The 21,034-nt window shown below is 38.4% G+C and overlaps 1 protein-coding gene across 5 annotated transcripts in view; it reads right to left on the bottom strand.

Annotated features, from left to right (window-relative positions):
• MLLT10 (MLLT10 histone lysine methyltransferase DOT1L cofactor) overlaps positions 1-14,073 on the bottom strand; it is a 207,311-nt gene extending 193,238 nt beyond the window's left edge. For all 5 annotated transcript variants that reach the window (XR_002182142.2, XR_002182143.2, XM_019973026.2 and 2 more), the window contains exons 1-3: positions 13,935-14,073; positions 13,640-13,799; positions 10,645-10,724 (exon numbers count right to left, since the gene is read on the bottom strand). Coding sequence is in view for 3 of the 5 variants with exons in the window: in XM_019973026.2 (XP_019828585.2) it covers positions 10,645-10,724; positions 13,640-13,799 (240 nt within the window). In the remaining 2 variants the exon portion in view is untranslated. The remainder of the gene's footprint in view (positions 1-10,644; positions 10,725-13,639; positions 13,800-13,934) is intronic.
• Between the last annotated feature and the right edge of the window lie 6,961 nt (positions 14,074-21,034).

Below are 21,034 nucleotides of genomic sequence, written 5' to 3'. Positions count from 1 at the left end.
CTTAACAGATCAGAAAAGGATGCTGCTGCTGCTACTAAGTCACTTCAGTTGTGTCCAACTCTGTGCGACCCCACAGACGGCAGCCCACCAGGCTCCCCCATCCCTGGGATTCTCCAGGCAAGAACACTGGAGTGGGTTGCCATTTCCTTCTCCAATGCATGAAAGTGAAAAGTGAAAGCGAAATCGCTCAGTTGTGTCCGACGCTTAACGACCCCCATACACCGCAGCCTACCAGGCTCCTCTGTCCATGGGATTTTCCAGGCAAGAGTGCTGGAGTGGGGTGCCATCGCCTTCTCTGGAAAAGGATGCTGTAGTATGACAACTCCAAAAGCAATGTATCTTAGACCACACAGCAGCAAAAACTAGAGAAACTTGAGGTACCACACATCAGGGGGTAGGGAGTTGCCATGCACAGTGGTGGTGTATGTATCCAAGAGGGATGGGGTCAAGTAAAGCTAAAACTGGGGGGGATGAGATAAAATCTGAGAAAACAATCAACAACACCCCCCCTTTCACCCCTTCTACCTCCCCCCACCTACAAGCACGTGCACACACACACATACAAATGCGCACGCGTGCCAATTCCTTCACTATACAGTACGAGGTAACTCGCTCTCCCTCAGCGTAGAAAACTGCAGAAAGGGTAACAAGACGAGATCTGGACTTAGAGACATCATGCACATCTGAGCAAAGGGGTGTTGAAAATCTAGTTCTAAACTGTGAAATTTCAGCAACCACTGGCTCAGAGTTGTAACCAGGTCTGTGAATCCTGAACAGATGACTGGAGGATTTTCCTCTGAATAAACTAACCAGACGGTGGCATCCCAATAAAAGAACCCAGCCAGATTACCTATAATGAAGCCAAGCAGCCACCAATTTCTGCCACACATACAGAGCTTCCAGTCACCTCAACAGAACTTGTCTTAAATTCAGATGGATGGCTACAAGTCACTAAATTTGTAAGCGAGGTCCCTAACAAGACAGGCCAAAACAAATGGTACAAAGGAACTCTGAGTATAAGTCCTAAGAGCAGAAGAAAACTTCAGAAAACTAAAACAAAACAACCGCCTGATTAACATCCTCATGAAGTTAAGAGGAAATATGTACCCAAGAAACAAAAGCAGATGATAAAAAATAAATATTCAAAAAGCATAAAAGAGCCTTTGGAAATTAAAAGTATAATAAAATTTAGAAACTTAAGTGAAGGGATGCAAGATAAAATAGAAACTGCCTCAGAGAGTAAAACAGAAATAGATAACTTAAACAGCAAGATCAGTTCAAAGGTCCAACATCCAAATAAAGAACAATACAGAGAAAGCAAACAATAACAACAAAACTGAGAACCTATCAGAAATAATTTCAGGGACGTCACTGGTGGTCCCGTGGTTGAGAATCCACCTTCCAAGGCAGGGGATGCAGATTCGATCCCTGGTCAGAGAACTAGGATTCCATATGCTGTAGGGCAACTAAGCCCAAGCACTGCTAGTAGGAAGCCTGCACGCCACAACAGACTCAGTGCAATCAAAATGTTTTAAAAAGATTTTAAGCAAAAAAAAAAAAAAAATTCTCCCTTAACTAAACTCATGATTCCTAACATGATTTACTAGATTGAAAGGGACACTATGTACCCAGTACAATGAGTGAGGAGCAGCACACTACCATGAGAAATAGCAGAGATAAACTGGATACAGAAAACTAAATCCAGAGAGAACAATCCTATACAAAGGATTAGAATCAGAACTTCATTGGTCTTCTTAATAGAAACACTGACATTGCTAAAAAGCAATGGAGAAGTAGCTTCAAAATATTTAAGGGTAGTTATTTCCAACCAAGAATTCCATACTCAGGCAAACCATCAATCAAGATGGTAAAACTTTTCTCCTTTTTTAGAATTTTAGAATTTATGAAGAATCGAAATGATAGACTACCTGATTCATTAAATAAGTGGAAAATTATATAAGTGCCAACAAAATATACAAAGATTTAGGAAAATGAAAATACAAGACAATTATTAATCCCAGGAAAAAAGAAAAACTTTAAGATAAGAAAGCAATCATAGTATGCTTTTGACTCAGAAATGAACAAAAAATACTTAGTCATTAAAAACACAAAACTTTGTTTAATACTACTGGGCTAACCAAAATTTGTGATATATTGAAAGACAATATCTAAAACTGATGTCAAGAATAGCTGCTTCTGGACTTCCCTGGTGGGTCAGTGGTTAAGAATCTGTCTTCCAATGCAAGGATACAGGTTCAGTTCCTGCTCCAGGAAGATCCCACACACCCCAGAGCAACTAAGCCTTGTACCACAACTACCGAAGCCTGAGCACCCTAGAGCTTACTTCACAACAAGAGAGGCACTGCAAGGAGAAGCCCAAGCAAGGCAACTAGAGAAAGCCTGTGCTCGGCCATGAAGACACAGTACAGCCAAAATAAAAAATAAAAATTTTTAAGGAACAGCTGCTTCTACATTCCTTGCCAAGAGTCAAGCAGCAAGGTACTGTTTTGATGTGTGTGAAAAAGAATCTTTTAGTACTACTAACAGTGCATTTATCACTTGGATAAACATAAAAATTAAAATCTAAACAAAAAATGGAATAGACACAAAGGGCCCAATGTATCAATGTGCCCCTATGTTTTTTATTTCTCTTACTAGTTATGTTGTTATATTGTTGTCGTTATTTAGTCTCATGTCTGACTCTTTTGTGACTCCATGGACTGTAGCCAGCCGGATTCCCCTGTCCATGAGATTTCCCAGGCAAGAATACTGAAGTGGGTTGCCATCTCCTCCAGGGAATTCTCCTTACCACGGGACTGAACTCAATCCCCTGCGTAGCAGACAGATTCTTTACCACTGATCCACACTAGCTTTGTAGGCAGGTTAGAAAATGATACAAACAAATGTTAAGCACTTACTTCCTGAGAGCTAGTATGCTAAATCTTTTCTCACAGTTTAAAAAAAAAAAAAAAGGAATTCAAGAAGAAAGACAGTGGAAATTGGTTATTTGCTATTCTATGTATGGTGGTAAGAACTAAATCTGTTAATTTTTTTAAATCACCTCTTTCAAAGTTACAGGAACTTAAAATGCTATGCTGAATTCAAAAACAAACAGAACAGGGAATTCTCTGGCAATCCAGTGGTTAGGGCTCCACACTTCCACTGCAGGAGGCACAAGTTCCATCTCTGATGGGGAAACCAAGATTTCACAAGCTGAGCAGCACAGCATGGCCAAAAAAAGGGCAAATATGAATCATCAGAAAGAGAAAAAAAATGTTAACAAATATTTAACTTTGAAGGCATTCTATTTAGAGTATACAGGCTAAAAAACTTGAACAAAATAAGAAAAAAGTAAGTGCCATTGAAGATACTCCATCCTGGCTTCCTGCACTCATAAGTCAGAGTAAAGAAGGTAAATCTGAAAACAAATTTTTAATTATTTAAGTAAATCTAGAGATACAAATAAAAAATAACTTAAAAGCTTTAAAAAAAAAGTCAAAATTAATTGAAGCTGAGGCAGGCAATGAAAATAATCAATTTATTATGTACCTTAGCGGGTTGAGTATGACACCAGCATAGACCCTAGATGTGCTGAACAGTTCTAACCAAGTTTGCTGTATAAGGACAGGAGCTGGTAAGGGCTGATTCTACCAAAGGGGAATCTATGCCAAAAAAAAGATGTACTAGACCACTAAGACCAGAGAAAGCTAATTTAAGAGGATAACTCAGGTGAGAGGAAAACCACTCTCAACCCTTCCTGTCCTTGTTTCTGCCTGGAACATCTCTTACAGTCATAGTGAATGCCATGCTGTGACTGTGGAACAATCCTAAAAATGAAAACCACGTGTTAAGGTTGGGATAACAGGAAGATAGAAAAAGTCTGATCCCTAAAGATTTCACAGAACGATTTCCCTGCAGTCCAGTGGCTAACACTCTGCGCTTCCACTGCAGGGGAGCATGGGTTCCATCCATGGTCAGGGAACAAAGATCCCTCATGATGCAGCCAAAATTAAGTAATTAATTAATTAAAGATTTCAGAGAGCTGTCACAAAGCTTTAAAATGCCTTTCTGAATACTTTTAAATAGGAAATTTGAAAACTGCTAATTTGCAGACCACTGTAATCTGGTCTTTGTTACTAGCACCAAAAACAATTCTTAACAAAGCAAATGCAAAAACTCCCCTCAGGGACACCTTCATAAACCCAGGTTATTAGCAGAAGAGGGATCACAAGGAAGACAACTCTTAAAGATTAGCTCACCGTCAAAAATTACAAAGTTTATGAGGACATCTACCACCACAGTTAAAAAACAAAACAAATGAAAGAATTCCAGAATCTGTGAGTTTTAAAATAAGTATGCTTTAAATGTTCAAACAAGTAAAATAAATATAAATGTTAAGACAATAATAGCAAGATATTATGAAAAAAAGGCTAATTAAAAATATAAAACAAATAAGAAATTCTAGTTATGATTTACTCAGAAAAGAAATTCATTGACTAGATTAACAGTAAGTTTGAACACAGAGCTAAAAAGAGTATCTATAACAAAGAGGTAATAGAGAAATTGTAAAAGAGAAATTAAAAGACCTGAAGAAAAGGGTGAGAATGCCAATTAAACACCTAAGTAACAGTTTCTGGAGAACAAAATATAATGAGAAGATGATATACTTGAAAAGATAAGAACAGAGTATTTTCCAAAATGGATGAGAGCAAATCAAGTCTCAAGCAGGATAAACAGTCAACAGATTCCTTATTAGCACAAATAGGTACCAGAAGACAAACTAAAGTCTTTAGTTATAGGAAAACAACTATCATCCCAGATTTCAAACTAGCATACAAGAGAGCAAAATAATGGCACTCTTAGACATAAAAAGACTAATGGATCTTACTCCTTACTAGCCACCAACCATGAAAATACCACCGAAAACTTTCAAAAAGAAAATGACACAAAGGGCAGCAATAGGAATAAAAAACAGAGTGGGGCAAAAACATCAGTAATGTTAAGTCCAAATTACAAATGATTATTCAAAAAAAAAAAGAAAAACTACCACTGGAAGATTAAAAATAAGATGGAATTAAAATGTAAACAACAATAAAATAAGATTTTTGCCAGCAAGAAAGAGGAATACAAGGTGTCCTAAGGTCCCTTGCTTTGTTCAAAAGGAGTACAAAGATAAAATCTTGGACTCAGAGAAAAAATAGAAAGTAGGCACATTAAAATTTTAAAAGCAATTATTAAAAAAAAAAAAAAAAGGACTAGAATATAAAACCTCCAAATCCGTCCAGATTTTTTTTTTAAAAAAGGAATAAAGAACACTCAATCACTCCATATGAAGGGGAAAAGAGGGGAAAAAAAGCAGAGTAAATAGGTAACACAAAATGAAAACTTAAGAAATAAGTCCAAATATATCAGAGATTATTATAAATGTAAACAAACAAACAACAACTTGCATACTGGACTTCCCCTGTGGCCCAGCGGCTAAGAGTCCCACTCACAAGGCAGTGGACTCAGGTTCGATCTCTGGTCTGGGAAGATTCCAGATGCCTCAAGCCAACTAAACCCGTAAGCCACAACTGTGCTCTAGTGCCTGCCAGCCACAACTACCAAGCCCACACCCTGAAGGGCAAGCACCCCAGAGCCCATGCTGTGCAACAAGAGAAGCCACCTCAATGAGAAGCCTGCGCCCTGTAGCTCATAGCAGCCCCCATCACCGCTGGAGAAAGCCCGAGGAGCAGCAACAAAGACACAATGCAGCCAAAAATAAATGAATTTTAACAACTTTCATGATAATATTCTTAGATAATATTAAAAAAAAAAAAACAAGCTTCACTATATTCACAAGGATGTTCACTGAAACACTGTGGTTGTGAAAAATTGGAAAAATTACGACAATCGATAAAGGAATTAAATTACAGTACATTCTATGACAGAATACTAAACAGCAGATAAAAAGAATGAACTAGATGAGTTTCTATGGTGCAGCAATCTCACAAGTAGCTGTATCACAGAACACATATATAACGTGATAACATTCCTGTACAATATACTACTAGGTGGTGTTTATGGATATAGACACGTAGTAACAAGGATTAAAACATATATGATGGCTCTACATATATAATGAAATATTACTCAGTCTTAAAAATAAGAAGGAGACCTTGCCATCTGCGACAACAACAGATGAACCTTGAAGGCATTATGCTAAATGAACCAAGTCAGACAGAGAAAAACAAATACTATATGGTTGGACTTAAATATGGAATCCAAAAAAACAAACTCAGAACAGACTGGTAGCTGCCGGAGGCAGTGAGTGGTGGTTGGGGGAAACGGGTGAAGGTGGTCAAAAGGCACAGACTTCCAGTTATAAATAAGTCCTGGGGATGTAGTGTACAGCATGGTGCCTGTAGTTAATAATTCTGTATTGTGTATTTGAAAGCTAAGAGTATATATTAAAAGTTCTCAAAGAAAAAAATTACAACTATGTGAGGGGATGGATGTTTACTGTAGTAATCATTTTGCAACATATATCAAATCATTATGTTGTATACCGTTAACATTCCAATGTTACATATAAGTATAGCTCAATAAAACTGGCAAGAAAAATAGAGACTGACCCCACAGACACTAAAAGGGCAATGGCTGACTCAGACTGGAGAAAATACAAAAAGTATTTCAACTCAATTTTTTAATTTATTGTTCTTTTTAAGCAGAAGGGAAGATCTGAAGCAAATATGAAGAATGGACATTTGTTCATTCTGGGTAGCGAACACACAGATATGCATTTTATGTTATACTTTGCTCAGAACTATTTATGACAATCAAATGTATATTAACAATTTGTAGAACTCAACATAAATATATAATTAGTGTGGTTAAGTATGTTTCACATGCTTTTACAGATTTATAGTGATTTATGTGCATTACATATATTCAGTAAGAAAAAAACTTAAAAGTCAAAGTATAATCCTAGCTCAATCCCTAAAACCCTATTCATATCCCATCCACCAGTTCTCCCTAACAATGTAAAAAAGCTAGGAGGAACTGCAATAGAGAGAGAGCAAAAAGAGAAAGTTACAGCTCAGTTCCTGGAGAAAAGGAATCATCTTTCATTTACAGCCAGAAGAGCAAGACCTAAATAATGCAAATCCTTAATGGGCTTTTGGCCATTTTATTTTTCTGTACAATCCACTTTCAATGTGTCTTCCAAGTAATATTTAAAAATCTAAAATATCCTCTCTCTGTATCTTATTAACACTGTACAAGTAGGTAAAATTTCTAATAAATCTCTTCAGCCAATCTCTTCAGTGATACATAAGAACACCTAACACATTAAATATAAAAACAGTCATCAATGAATGTTTTAACCTCTAAGCACTACAATTGCAGTTAATAAACAAGGAAATCCAATCAAAGTATTTATTCACTTGAGGTGAAATAAGCAATTCAAGTGTTTTTTTCAGAACAATGAATGCCTATCTAACAAAGAGCTTCCCTTAAAAACCAACCAAACTTTTCCTCAGTCACCATCTATTTTTATTTTCCTCTTTACTTTTTCAACATTTATCCTAACCCTGCAATCCCTACTATTTTCGACATCCTGTAACAAGGGTTCTGTCCAAAGCAGGGAACTACAATTGCTGTCTCAAGAACTTTTCGGACTTCAGCATCCCCGGCACCAATGTACACTATCAACTACTCTAAAAAACAACTGCTCGTGTTGCTACTGGAACCTACAGTTTCTCCTTTCCTGACAGTTCATTAGTCATCCTTAGTAACTTGTTCTTACTCTCCCAAATGTGAACATTCACCATAGTTCTGCCTTCACTCTTCTTTACCAGAGTAAACGTTGTCACTTGGTTCCCAATCTTCCTGCTATGCAGCTCCAACCCTAACTTGTCTTCATTACCTAAATTTCCTAATGTTGTTCCTAGGGTTAGGGTTGTCTTCATAACCCTAAATTTCCAATGAAACATCCTAGCAGCATCAATACCAACATGCCCCAAACAGAACTTTCTTTAGTCTTCAAACTTCCTCTCCATCCTCTATTACTAACAGTATCACTACCCCAGAGTGCTCAACCATGACATCTCAGAATCATCTCTGATTATTCCCTTTCCTTCACCCCACTTCCATTTCTGTCATTTCCTCCTCCAAAATGCTCCCTCCCTTCCTTTCTACTCTCAAATTTTTATATAACAGCAACCTAAGTCTTTCAGTTTCTAACCTCCTCTTTCAAAACCATTCTATATACAACTAAGCTATTTGAGTAAAAATACTGCTTTACGGTTCTGGCTTTTCACTCCTCAGTGTCTATGACCTTGTAATTCCCCCTTCTCTGAAAAGCAAGCTATCCCAAATCCACAGAGATTTCCCTGTGTCTGACCAACTCACCTCTACTCTCTGCTGCTAAGTCGCTTCAGTCGTGTCCAACTCTGTCCGACCCCATAGATGGCAGCCCACCAGGCTCCCCCATCCCTGGGATTCTCCAGGCAAGAACACTGGAGTGGGTTGCCTTTTCCTTCTCCAGTGCATGAAAGTGAAAAGTGAAAGTGAAGTCGCACAGTTGTGTCTGTTTCCTAGCAACCTCATGGACTGTAAGCCTACCAGGCTCCTCCGTCCATGGGATTTTCCAGGCAAGAGTACTGGAGTGGGGCGCCATTGCCTTCTCTGCCTCTACTCTCTAGCTATGGCTAACTAACTCATCCAGAACTAGAAAAGCCAAAACAGAGTTTTTCCCCATCAAAGGAACATGAGATTCGGACTGAAATTCAGTCTCTTGAGACAGGACTGAAGTATGGCCATCATTCACCACTGGAGGCAACAATACAACATACTATGGTTGAGAGTTTGATCACAGCCCAGACTCCAAGTAGGTATGTATTGCTCTCAAAACTACTAGGTCTTTATCTGTGAAATGAGAAAAACAAACGGTATCTACCTCATATATTTGACAGGATAGTTAAAGAAGATAATTGATACAGAACATTCAGCATAGTATCTGACAGTAAACAATAAAAAAAGTTAGTTACTGACAGAGTAACTAGCAGAGAAAATCTGTAGAAAGGAAAAGAATTAAGCAGATACACAGAGAAAACCAGAAATAACATTAAGACTAATTCAATTCCCATTCTAACTCATGGATTTATTTTCAGGCTAGGTTTCTTGCCTACTATATCCTTTTAACAAGAGGATGCATATAAGTATATATATTAATACATATTTAACTATATACATATATAAAACTATGACCTTATAACCCTACCTTTTATAACTGTACACTACAGGAAATCAGAAAAGACTGAGCCTGTTCTTTAATTAATGACCCCCACATCCTGCCAAATAAAGCTTAAACAATACAAGTCTTTCAATGTACCTTTTAAGATATACCTTATTCACCTGGATATCCTGACCATGACCTCAGAGAGGAAAAAGGCATAGAAACAGGCAAGAAGTGGTATTTGAGGCAAATAATCCTGCCATTTCACCACTCCCATTCACCTCTTTATCCTCCCTCTCTTGATACCCACTTTCCTATTTTCTCATCTTTCTCTGGCCATGAAACTACTGTCATGCCATGGAAGAGCCTTACCTTACTGTCATGTTTTAACAAAGTAAAGCATAGCTTCCTTTGCGTGGTGATCCATCAACCCCAAACCATAAAATGTTACACAGGGTCGGAGGGGGGGCGGTAAATCTACACATAAATTAAGTCCAGAAATTTTTACAATTAATTTCTTCCTCCACTTGCTAATTTCCATTTCTGTAATGTTAGAATGACTATAACTCTGCTACCGTGCATTCTCACACACAAACACAACATATCAACAGACTAGTGCTCTGATTTCACAATCCTATATAGGCTACTCAGCCATTATTTCTGCTGATCGAAAACTGCCCAGGCAAAACTAAAAACCTCCATTCTTGCTCTCCATGTAGGTAGAGAGGTTGAAATATTTGTTTTCTAACTTCTGTCAAATTCTCTAGTCAACACCAAGAGGAAGAAACTACCACACTGCAAATGGTAATACTTTCATATGATTAATGAAGATAAAATTTATTCTTCCCTCATGTTTCTAGAAGTTCAACTGGAAAAATGCTTTTGGCCACAAAGAATAAACATTTCTCTCTCATTCTTACAGAAGGTTTACAGAAGTGTTCAGAAAGAAGGTTAGCCAGCCAAGTTAAAAAAAAGGAAGATTTTTATGCTGCTTTGCCAAAGGGCCTGAATATCTGAAAATACTGAAAATACATCTTTTATTACAGATGTAATAAAAAGAAATATGAACCACTAAATACTAATGGTTTTTTTTTTACTCCTTAAACAGAACCTAGCAGAATTATCTCAGTATAACTTACGTATGTCCTATTGCCATTATGTTCCAACCATGATTAGCCAATTTAACCAGTAGGCAGGGCCAATAAAGCCAAAATACAACTTTCTTTTTTATCCTTTCTAAGTATCCATCAATATGCAGTTCAATTTGTTTTTCAGATCTTATAAAACCAGTTTAAAAGTGCAAGTCAATATTTGGTCCAAATTCAATATTTGAACAAGACTGAAAACCCTTCAAACTGAAACCTGAGTATGTAGCATCCTAAGCTACTCACTGAAGTATTTTAAAGTTTTTGATAAACAGTCCTTACCACTCTGGCTGCTCTCTCCTGAGATTCACATTTCCTGCAAAACCATGGTCCTGTGGGTACTTGAACAATGCCATAGCAAGCTGTTGGAAAACAGAATGTTTGAAAATAAGTTAAAGGTTGAATAACTATGGAAAATCAAATATTGTATCAAAGCCCTATTAAATACCTCTAAAACTATTTATGTAAACTGCTTTGTAAAAAACTAAAACATGTTATACTTACATTTATCATTTATCACCAAGTTACAAGTATGACATTTTAAATATTAGAAAGGTAATCTTTGGCTATTTCATTTCAAAAGAATAAACATCACAAATCTTAATTATTCTTTTACAATAAAAATATTAGATAAAATTTAACACGTTTTTACATAAACTTATTATTCATTCCTATAATGATATATGAATATTCACTAATTCAAATTCATTAATTCATTCCTATATCCTAAAGTTTAAATATTAAGCATTTTGAATACATGAAAATAAAAATTATTTTCAAATCACCGTTCAAAATAAACAAGCTATGGCAGGAAATGAAATGAAATGTAATGTTAAAAGTGAAATGCTTCTATTTAAATAAAATGTCCAGAATAGACATTTGCCTGTCTATACAGAAGGTAGATTAGTGGTTGTCTACAACTGGGGGAGCTGGGGAGAAATGAGTAACTGTTAATGGCTCCAACGTTTCTTATTAGGGTGATGAAAACTTTCTATAAAACTGCAGTAACAAATCCAAAACTGTGACTATACTGAACACCATTGAATTGTACATTCTAAGTGGGTTAACTCCATGGTATGTGAATTATATCTCAATAAAGTCATAAAAAAACAAACTCCAGGTTTATTTCTAATGTATAATCTTAATTTTTCAACAAGTGATATGAATACATATCACATATCTAAATCACAGTCTAGTTACTTTTAAAATTGTTTCCATATTAACATTTACTTAACTCAAAGTTTAAAACTTGCCAAAAACCTAAAGACATTAACAATCCAATTGACATTTTCTCAAATGAACTTGGTCACAGGAAACATGGAAATACATCAAATATTGGAAAGCATTTAAAGAATATAAAATCAACACAGATTTCTAAAACTCCAAAAGCTAAACTTTGAACCCCTATTAAAAGTGGTAGTTATTCATTTGTGTCCAACTCTTTGTGACCACATGGAATTGTAGCCAGCCATGCTCCTCTGTCCACAGAATTCTCCAGGCAAGAATACTGGAGTGGGTTGCCTTTCCCTTCTCCAAGGGATCTTCCCCACTCCAGGATCAAACCCGGGTTATTCTGCATTGCAGGCAGATTCTTTACCGTGAGAGTACCAGGGAAGTCCCAACCCCTTTTAAAAGGTATGAGTAAAAATATTCTATCAACCAAGTAACTGGCGGTCCAGTAGTTAAGACTATGCCTTTTAATGCAGAGGATGGGAGTTCGATCCCTGATCAGGGAGCTAAGATCCTACGTGTCTCCTAGCCAAAAAATCAAATCATAAAATAGAAGCAGTATTATAACAAATCCAGTAAAGACTTTAAAAATGGTCCACATCAAAAAAATCTTACTAAAAAAAATAATACAGCGTTAGTGCCCAAAAAACTTGTATTTTAATTCAGAAACAGAGAAAGTTAGTTTTCAGTCGTAAATGAACATTTTCTAAATTGGGAGATGAGACTACTTAGCATCATTTATCACCCAAATTCATAAGAAACACCTTCACAAGTACCAATGAACACTACAATAGAATATACCAGGTTCTCAGACCTTCAAATCAGTAGTTTCAATTCACATTGTTTTCACTCCTTAGAAAAGTGAGGTGTGCAACTGGGCTTCCTTGAAAGAACTGGGAATAAGTGCATCCTCAGGCTAGGTTGTTTACTACCTCCTAAATCTCCTTTCCAGTTCTGAGATCCCATTCTATGAAGACTGCAGTTTAGTCCATCAGGCTCAGTCAGGCTCAGGCTTTCTCTCGTTGACTAGCGTCCAATACACTACTAAACAACATCTGCATCACTCAATGCAAGATTCAAAAACGGGAAGGGGCGCAGGATGGTGCCTAACAAGAGGAGGACAAGAACCACCAAAAAATTACCTAGGTTTTTTCCAACCTCAATTCCTTACCACCTGAAATGGAAAAAACCAGAAACTTCCATGGCCAGAAAGCTACCTTGACCTTTTTCTACATTCCGAAACTCACCGAAGGGTAACACCCCCAAATAATACTAAGATGCTCCCCAAGTTCCTGGCGGCACCGCCACCTCCTCTTCTCTCCGGTCACTTAAGCTGCGGAAGCGGCCCGAGGCAGCCATTCCGACAAGCCTCGGCCTCCACCCCGGGCAGCTCAGCGCAGCTCGGCTCAGCCGCTCCCGGGAGCCGCACGACTGCGGCGACCGCCGCCTTCCGCCTCTTCTCTGCGGGAAGCGCCAGTCCGCAGCGGCGGCGGCAGGGTCTGGGCCAGAAACCCTCGGGTGCGCAGCAGCCGGCGTCCTCCCCCAACGCCTCGCCCCAAATCTAGGGCCGCCGGGCAGCCCCCGACCCGCCCCAGCGCCGCGCGCCCGAGCCAGACTCCATGGCACAGGAAGTCTCCAGACACTGCGGCAGACTGAGCGGCGGGAGGGGGCGGGGGCTCCACGCTTCCCAACCCGCACCCACGGCAGCGGGGCGCGCGCCCGGCCCCCCGCACCCCTTCGCCGCCGACCCCCGCCTCCCGGAGTCCGCAGAACCGCGGCTCCGGGCGCAGGCGGCGGCAGAGTGACACTTGAGAGAATGAGCGCAGGATCACATGACAGTGCAGGCCACACGCACTTTCTCCCACATGCACAGCCCACACCCCCTCCGCCCGGCCGCGGACCCTTAGAGTCAACCCTCGGCCGCGGAACGGGGCGGGGCGGGGCGGGGGGAGGGGCGGGAGGGGAACTGGCAGTTGCTGCCAAGGTGGGGGAAGCGGTGACGGTTGGGAGAGGCCGGGTTCGGCCCGGAGGGCGGTTGGGTGTTTACCTTGATGCACCGCGACGCTGCAGCCGTGCCCGTCGCAATAAACCAGCGGGTTCTCGGCCCAGCCTCTCTCGTCTGAGCAAACGCAACAGCCTCCAATCATCTCCTTCATACTATGGGAGACCTCGTCCTCCAGTGACACGGGCCGGTCGCTAGAGACCATCTAAGAGGGAGTTGGGGCGGACCATTAAAAAACACATGCAAGCCAATGAGTGCTTCCCCCCCTGTACAGCCCACCGCGCCCCCGCTTCCTTCCCCGCGCCCCGGCCCCCCGCCCGCCGCTCGGCCGCTCGCTCACTCGGGCTTTGCCGCTCAGTCACTCACGTTCCGCACAGGAGTCAGGAGCCATGTCCTTGCTGACTCCCCCCACCTCCCCTCCACCGCCTCCTCCGCCTCCTCCTCCTCGTCGTCTTCCCTCCCCACCTCCACCCGGCCGCTAACGCTGGAGCCCGGAGAGGGCACACATAATCAAGCAGGCCTCCGCACAGGCGCACTGGGGGGGGCTCCCGCTGGGCCAAGGGCAGCGAGGGAGGGGAAGGGGGTTGCGCTTCCTCCTCCGAGCGTCACTCAGCGTGCGCGCCCGCCCGGCGGCCGGCGTGAGAGAGCAGGCCCGGGAGAGGCGAGGCCTGCGTGCGCGCCGCCGCGCCCGACCGGCAGCCCAGGCCGCCCTCCCGGCCCTTCCCCTCTCCCGCGCCTGCCTCATCCGCCGAGGTGTGCTGCGCGGGGGCGGGGTCGAGCGGAGCCGGCGGCGCGCCGAGGCCGGAACACGCCAACTGGAGGGCGCGGGGGCGCGCACGCGGGGGCGGGGACGTTAGGGGCGTTCTTCTGCAGCGCCGGCCGCGCGGGTTGCGTGTGCACGTCGCGAAGAGGCCTCTTTGGGAGGGAGGGTAAAAAGGGAAGATGCAGAGAGACGAGAGGGAGGGCGGGTTTTGTTAGAGTAGCTGGAAGGGACTCCCTGGAGGCATCTGAGGACCAACATACCAGCCTTTGCCTCAGAAACTGGCCCGAGGGTAACAAGGGTTGGGCAAGTCAGTCGCCTTTCCAGAAGGGTGCAGTGAAGCATGGCTTCCTGCAGTTGGCCGCACGAACTTCACTGTATTGCCGCAGCCTTTCCACCCATTAAATTCACATCCTGGGCTCTACCCAAAGTTCACGCAGTGAAAGTGCCACCAAGTCTGCCGCCCATTTACACACCACATTGGCCCCAGTGACAACTGAAAATGCATCGCAGACAAGATCAAAAGCCTAAGTTAGGGTTGTACCTGATGAGGAAACAACACCTGTAGTACCTATCCTCAGCTTGCAGTGTAGGAGTACAAATGGTTGTTAATCAAACAGTAACAATACAATGTGAGGATATGGAAAATGCAGTTTGAAGGAACCCAAGTTCTAGTCAGTCACCAAATGATGGCTAACACCACAGGACAGTGGAGTTCTTTCGATTGAGAATTTCTCTGATCTGGCTCTGTACTTCAAATTTACTCTTGCAAATTTGTCACTTTTATTAAGGTCACTTAAGTGGCAGAAAGATGGGGGCTTACTGCTCACAAACAAATAGAAAATGGATCAGGCCTATCTGAATAGATTAATTAGCTGGATATTGCGCAGTTTTGGGCTGTGAGATCTCCCAACTGTTGCCCTACCCTCTTATGTATCCTGTTAGCCCAATATTGATTTTAGGCAACAACAAAAAAGTGCCTAATTATAAGTTTAGCACGAAATAGGAATATAGATTGTTTAAATGACAACCATAGTTAGAAGGCAAATTCATGACTTTGATGAATACCTTCGAGGTAACAAAATAACTGTTTATCAAGTGTTGGCAGTATCATGTGAGGACCTAGAAATGCAGTTTCATAAATGCTAAAAAATGAAGGAACCCAAGTTCTCCTAGTCAGCAAAAGATAATGGTTTAAGCTCTAAAAGCATTCCAAGTGTTCTCATGGAGAAAAGAAAAATGGTGGCATGGCTGCTATTTCCATTTGAAATTAATCGCTAGCAATCTGTTTAAGAATTATAATAGCTGTAATACAGTGCAAGCATATATTAGCAAATATATTCAAACACCCTCAAAGCTAAGTGAGATAGCTACAGTAATGCAAAACTTTAAAAATATACACTGAAAAGACAAAAAATGAGAATTCAGTTAGTTATATTAGTGCATTTTTAAAAGGTGATTACAAGATTATATAATAAGATACATCTTTTGGAGCTTATGGTAATAATAGATTTCTGACCATATAAGAATGATGTTCTTAAAATGCCATTGATATTTTTAAAACTAAAATCACTTTCAAACCAATCTATACTGTTTCGTGTATCTCTATCATATATCTTATTTTTACCCCTTTTTAAAGGAAACCAGTCCAACATCCAATTCCTGCTCAGATTCAGACTCCTAATGAAGAGTAATTTTTAGTTAAAATCAACTTGAAACTTCCCTTTCTGAAGACTGCAGTCAAACCTTAATGCAATAAATTATTTAAAAATACATTCATTTTATTTTGAATGCATTGGAGCTCAGTTCTTGTGATGGGATTAATGTATATATAAAGAATGATAGGTATTTTACTCTATTCTATAACACTTAATCAAAGATATGCAGGTAAACACTTGCCATTTTCAAAACAAAATTAAAAAAAAATCATTTGTAACATTTTTGAAATTTAGATAAATAGAGAAAATACACTATTTCTTAAGAACAGGCCTTTATATAAATAGTAGCATCTAAAGCAGAAACTTTACTAAAGATGTACATATAAATGTTCACAAAATGTAAATCAAATTATTTAAAACCAATATTTTTAGTTGGGTTCCATAACCCATTAAATGTTGGGTTATGGAAATTGTAAGAAAAAACAGAGTATAAATAGTTTATTCTAATTTTAACTCATGTACCAGATATAGAACTTTTTATGTTATACATCAGAAGTATAATATTTAATATACTTCTATAAAATATTAGGTGACAAGGAAGAATAACAGACATTACAAAGTAGTTCAGAGATACAGTTAATTATTAATTCAGCAAGTATTTATTGAACATTTACTGTGAGCCAGGGAACATTTACTAGATACAGAAAATATAGCAGTGAGCAAGTTATATTTGTCCTTTGTGTGAGATACATATGCATGTGTTTGGTTGAATATGCTAGTTCTCATACCTCAGAATGGATAAAACTTATAGTTAAATTGCCAGAATTGCTAAAATTCAAGTAAGTTTCTAGAAAAACATGGTAATTGTAAAAATATAAAAAGTTCCCAAGATTTATAAAATAACTTCACAGAAAACTACAATTTCAATCTTAAAATAGTTATCTTTTAAATCTGATTTCATGTTCTCAAAATATCCTTTGAAAATATATATCCAGTACCTGTAGAATAAAACAAAAGCCTGTGGTCCCAGTACACTTCTTCACATAACAGCAACAAACTCAGTATTGGCTAATCTATTTCTCTGAACTAATCATCTGAGGCAAACCACAAAAAACTCAAGTAAAGTATTTTATGATGTAACCTCTAACCCTACTATAATGGGAAACTACATTTTCTTCCCATATGGGTAATATATCTTCTTATAATTTTCTTTATTCCTCAACCTAGTCACCAAATTTTTGGATTTGCTTTTCCATAATCATTTACATTAGTAGATACTTATGAACGAAATATTTAAAACCAAATTTGGTTCCTGGATTAGCACTGCTTATATGTATCTCCTTTTTAAAGTTTTATTTGCCTTGTTATTTTCCTCATGTTTAGTCTATTATATCTATTGTTGAAGCATATTTCTTTAATGAGATATAGAAATTGAAGTATATTTCTATAATGTTAAGACTAAATGCACTTCTCTTAACTTGGATTCTTAACTTCCATAAAGTGTTTAAAATTCAGTATTGACTTTGATACTAAGGTTTTTAAACAAAAAGCAATTATAAGAACTCATTCATCTACTAAACCTCACCAGAAACTGTAATTTTCTTTCTAAATAAACTAGTTGGAAAAAGCAATAAGGCAATTTCTTATGATTTACACAAATTTTAAAATATACCCTCTTTTAAAAGAATCAATGAATAAAATTTTGTTTTGCTCATTGGTACCCAAAATTTAATACTTTACATAAAAAGTTTATGAATCAAATATTTATGTAAGTATGATTAAAATGTTGAGGTATTTCTGATACTAGTTTTGTTATTTATCTCACAATAAGTGAGCATTGTATCTTAATAGGTACAAACCCACACATGGCACCTGTATCATGGACTACCATCAGAAATTTCATTAAAAGATATTCATTCCAATTATGTTTTAAATTGATAGTCCATTAATGGCTTTTGAAAAATTTCACTTAATGAAGCATATTAATTAATCTTACTAGGTGATTTTTTTAAATTCAGCATACCACCCTAGCGAGGAGTGTCTTGTATGCACATAGTAGGCCTACAATAAGTATTTATTTAATGCACAATATTGGTGTTTATAAGCCAATTGTAGTCTGAGCTTTATTCTTCAGAGCAAAACAAGGCTTTGTTTTCTATATGCAACTGAACTATAATTTCTAAGTAATGAGAAATGATTAAGAAATTTTCAGATAAGTTGGTTTATTTAAAGGTTTTCAATAGTTGAAATTCATACAGGTGAAGAGTTTTTATTTACCCGGTAACTTAGAATTGTCTGTATTTAAACAGTCCTCAAATGTTAGCCACCTCTCCATGTAAAAGTCATCATTTTCTTACAAAACAGACCCTAACTTAGAATCAGTCATAATTAATATTACTGTTAGATACACTTAATTATTTAAAAATTTAGTTAGGTAATTCTGAAATTTAAATTGCATGTAATCTAAATTTTAAAATCTTTCTAAGAATCAAGGCCTAATATTTACTTTAAAGGGTTTAGTGTGATTAATCTTGTGTTTGGCCTCAGAGCTACTCCTTTGCTGTAAAACTGATATGCATTGGCTGTATTTACATTTTTGGGTAAAACACCGTGTAATTACCAACAGAAAAATATATCTAAAGGATGCCTTTAGATCTGCTAGGCATTACATAAACCTCAATAACATTTTTAGAATTGCGCTATTTTTTTCCATGATGCAATAATACTTAAAGGCGTTACACTTTTGACTTTTCAGAGTATCATCAATATAACCTAAGGGCAGGAGTGTGAGGTCCATGTTCCCATTTTTTAACTGACACTGAAGATTTGCATTTCTGTTATAATTAAAGTGTGATTAAAGTGACATATTTAAGTGTCTGTTTATAGGATACAATAAGGTTATCTGAGTGAAAAGATTCTGGACATAGAAAAGAGGAAAATCAGTTTCTGAAGTGGAATAGAACCTTGCAAGAAATGAAACATATCTGGGACTTAAAGAAAAAGGAGAATCAGAAATTAAACTGAATTTCTAAATACTCTTTGGACCAAAGATTACTTTTTAAGATTTAAATGTTTTCCTCTCTGAAAGGGGCCACTGCTTACCAAATCCAGAAACAAGCCCAAGAATATGTTAATTAACTGCATTGTGTCCCAGAAAGAAAGAGGTTGACAAATTCATTTTTTTATTCCTTCAATCAAGAAAATGTTTGCCTAGTACATCTTAGATTTTTTTAATCTATAATGTGTATATTTACCACTTGAAATTGTACAGTAACAGTGCCAAAGACCACCATGGCCCCATAGGGTGAATCTTATGAAGCTTAACATTCCTGGCGAATTAAACACAAGCCTCCGATCACTTTTTGTCAGTCTTTACTGTGACACTTAAGAGCCAAACTGTAGGTAATTTTTATATGGTGGCAATTTATCCTAATTAAAAAAGCAATGATCTTGGATGCAAGCACAAGTGAAAAATATAATGACAGAAAACTAAAGAAAGGTATTACAAAGACTAATCTGGAAAGCTACTTGTCCCTCTCCATCCCCACCCCCATTCATGCCCCTTTTTCCACCCATTTGTTGTTTTTCTCACAAGTATATCATGACTTGTAACATTTTTTTAATTTAAATAACCCCCCCAAATGCCTGAAACACTAAAAGATGTAAAAAGATTCACCATCTACAATCAACTATGTAGCAGATAAACTTATAAAGCTATTCTAAATATTCAGACCTATAAATAAAAAATGTAAATTGAATCCAAGTAGTTGGGGAGGGGGACCATGGGAGGATGAGTGTGGAAGGAATGAACAGATTGAGGATATCTAATTTCAACACCAATTTTTTTTTCTGTTCAAATCTTTCCGTAGTTACACTTCCAATGATTTCTTATATAAGAATTTCTCCCTATATTTCGAAAGAATTGAATGATTTCCTTGAGGAAATGCAAGTTTAGGAAGAAGAGTCGCATAATGAAAGTGTTAAAATGCAAACCACTTCTATAGCATTTCAAATGCAAAATCACAACCACTACTACCTTTTCAAACATCTTTTCAAACAGATGCTATTTATGAACATTATCTGTTAACTTCTTTCTTGTAATTCAAAACTCTTATCAAATGATGTTTTCATGATGACATGTAAATATAATATTCCATTAGAGATCAATTCTAATTGGTTTTTTAAAATCCACCTTGGGAAACCAGTGCTGTATAATACAGAGACTAGTAATGGGCATTTTACAAGGAATTTCCGCAAAGTCTATTATAAATCTAAGTCGAAATTACTCTCTGGCCCTAGTAAGGTTTGAGCAAAAGAATTGAAATTATTTCTTCATGAGTTTTCAAGCACGATGACTTTACTCTTGTCTTCAAGACTTGCGATCACTTGTTGGAAATCTTCATTTTTTAAAACTGTGACGCTTGCCAGAAATATTTTTTCCACATGCCTCACAAAGGAAAACAGGCAGAGTTTCGTAGGTGTCTTTCAGTTCTTTCTTTCTAAAACGTGTTATAAAAGCAAATGACACGTTTTTCCCTTATGAATTTCAGTGTTATTTTGAAAATGCACTTCACGTTAAGAATCCAAGCCTGTTTTTGTTAGGGGTAGCTCAACCCAGCCTTTTAAAACTAAACTCTTTATATACAACAAAGAACTGAATAGTAACAGACAGTGAAACGTGCTTTTCCGAACTCTTTTGAACCCCGACATTCATTTTCGAATCCATACATTTAAAGAGATTCAAAATAGGATATGATGGGCTCTAACTCTCTGGATCCAGAAAGAAAAAATTTTTTTTGCCCACATTTGTCTCTATCTAGCCATCACTTTACAAACATATCTATGCTGCTTTCCCTCTTTTCGTGTGGAGTCTCAGGCTTGCCCAGCTTCCTCCAATTTAGCGGCACGTTGTAAAGCCTCCTTCCTACGCGGTCTGGAGTTGGGAACCCATCGCCCGCCGACACTGATCATAAAACTTGCCGACCCGACCCGGCCCGAGCCTTTTGCAGTTCGGGGAGCTGG

This window comes from Bos indicus, chromosome 13 (assembly GCF_029378745.1).
Source record: "Bos indicus isolate NIAB-ARS_2022 breed Sahiwal x Tharparkar chromosome 13, NIAB-ARS_B.indTharparkar_mat_pri_1.0, whole genome shotgun sequence".
NCBI lineage: Eukaryota > Metazoa > Chordata > Mammalia > Artiodactyla > Bovidae > Bos > Bos indicus.
Note: the sequence above shows the minus strand (reverse complement) of the source record. Positions and strands in the feature narration are given on the sequence as shown.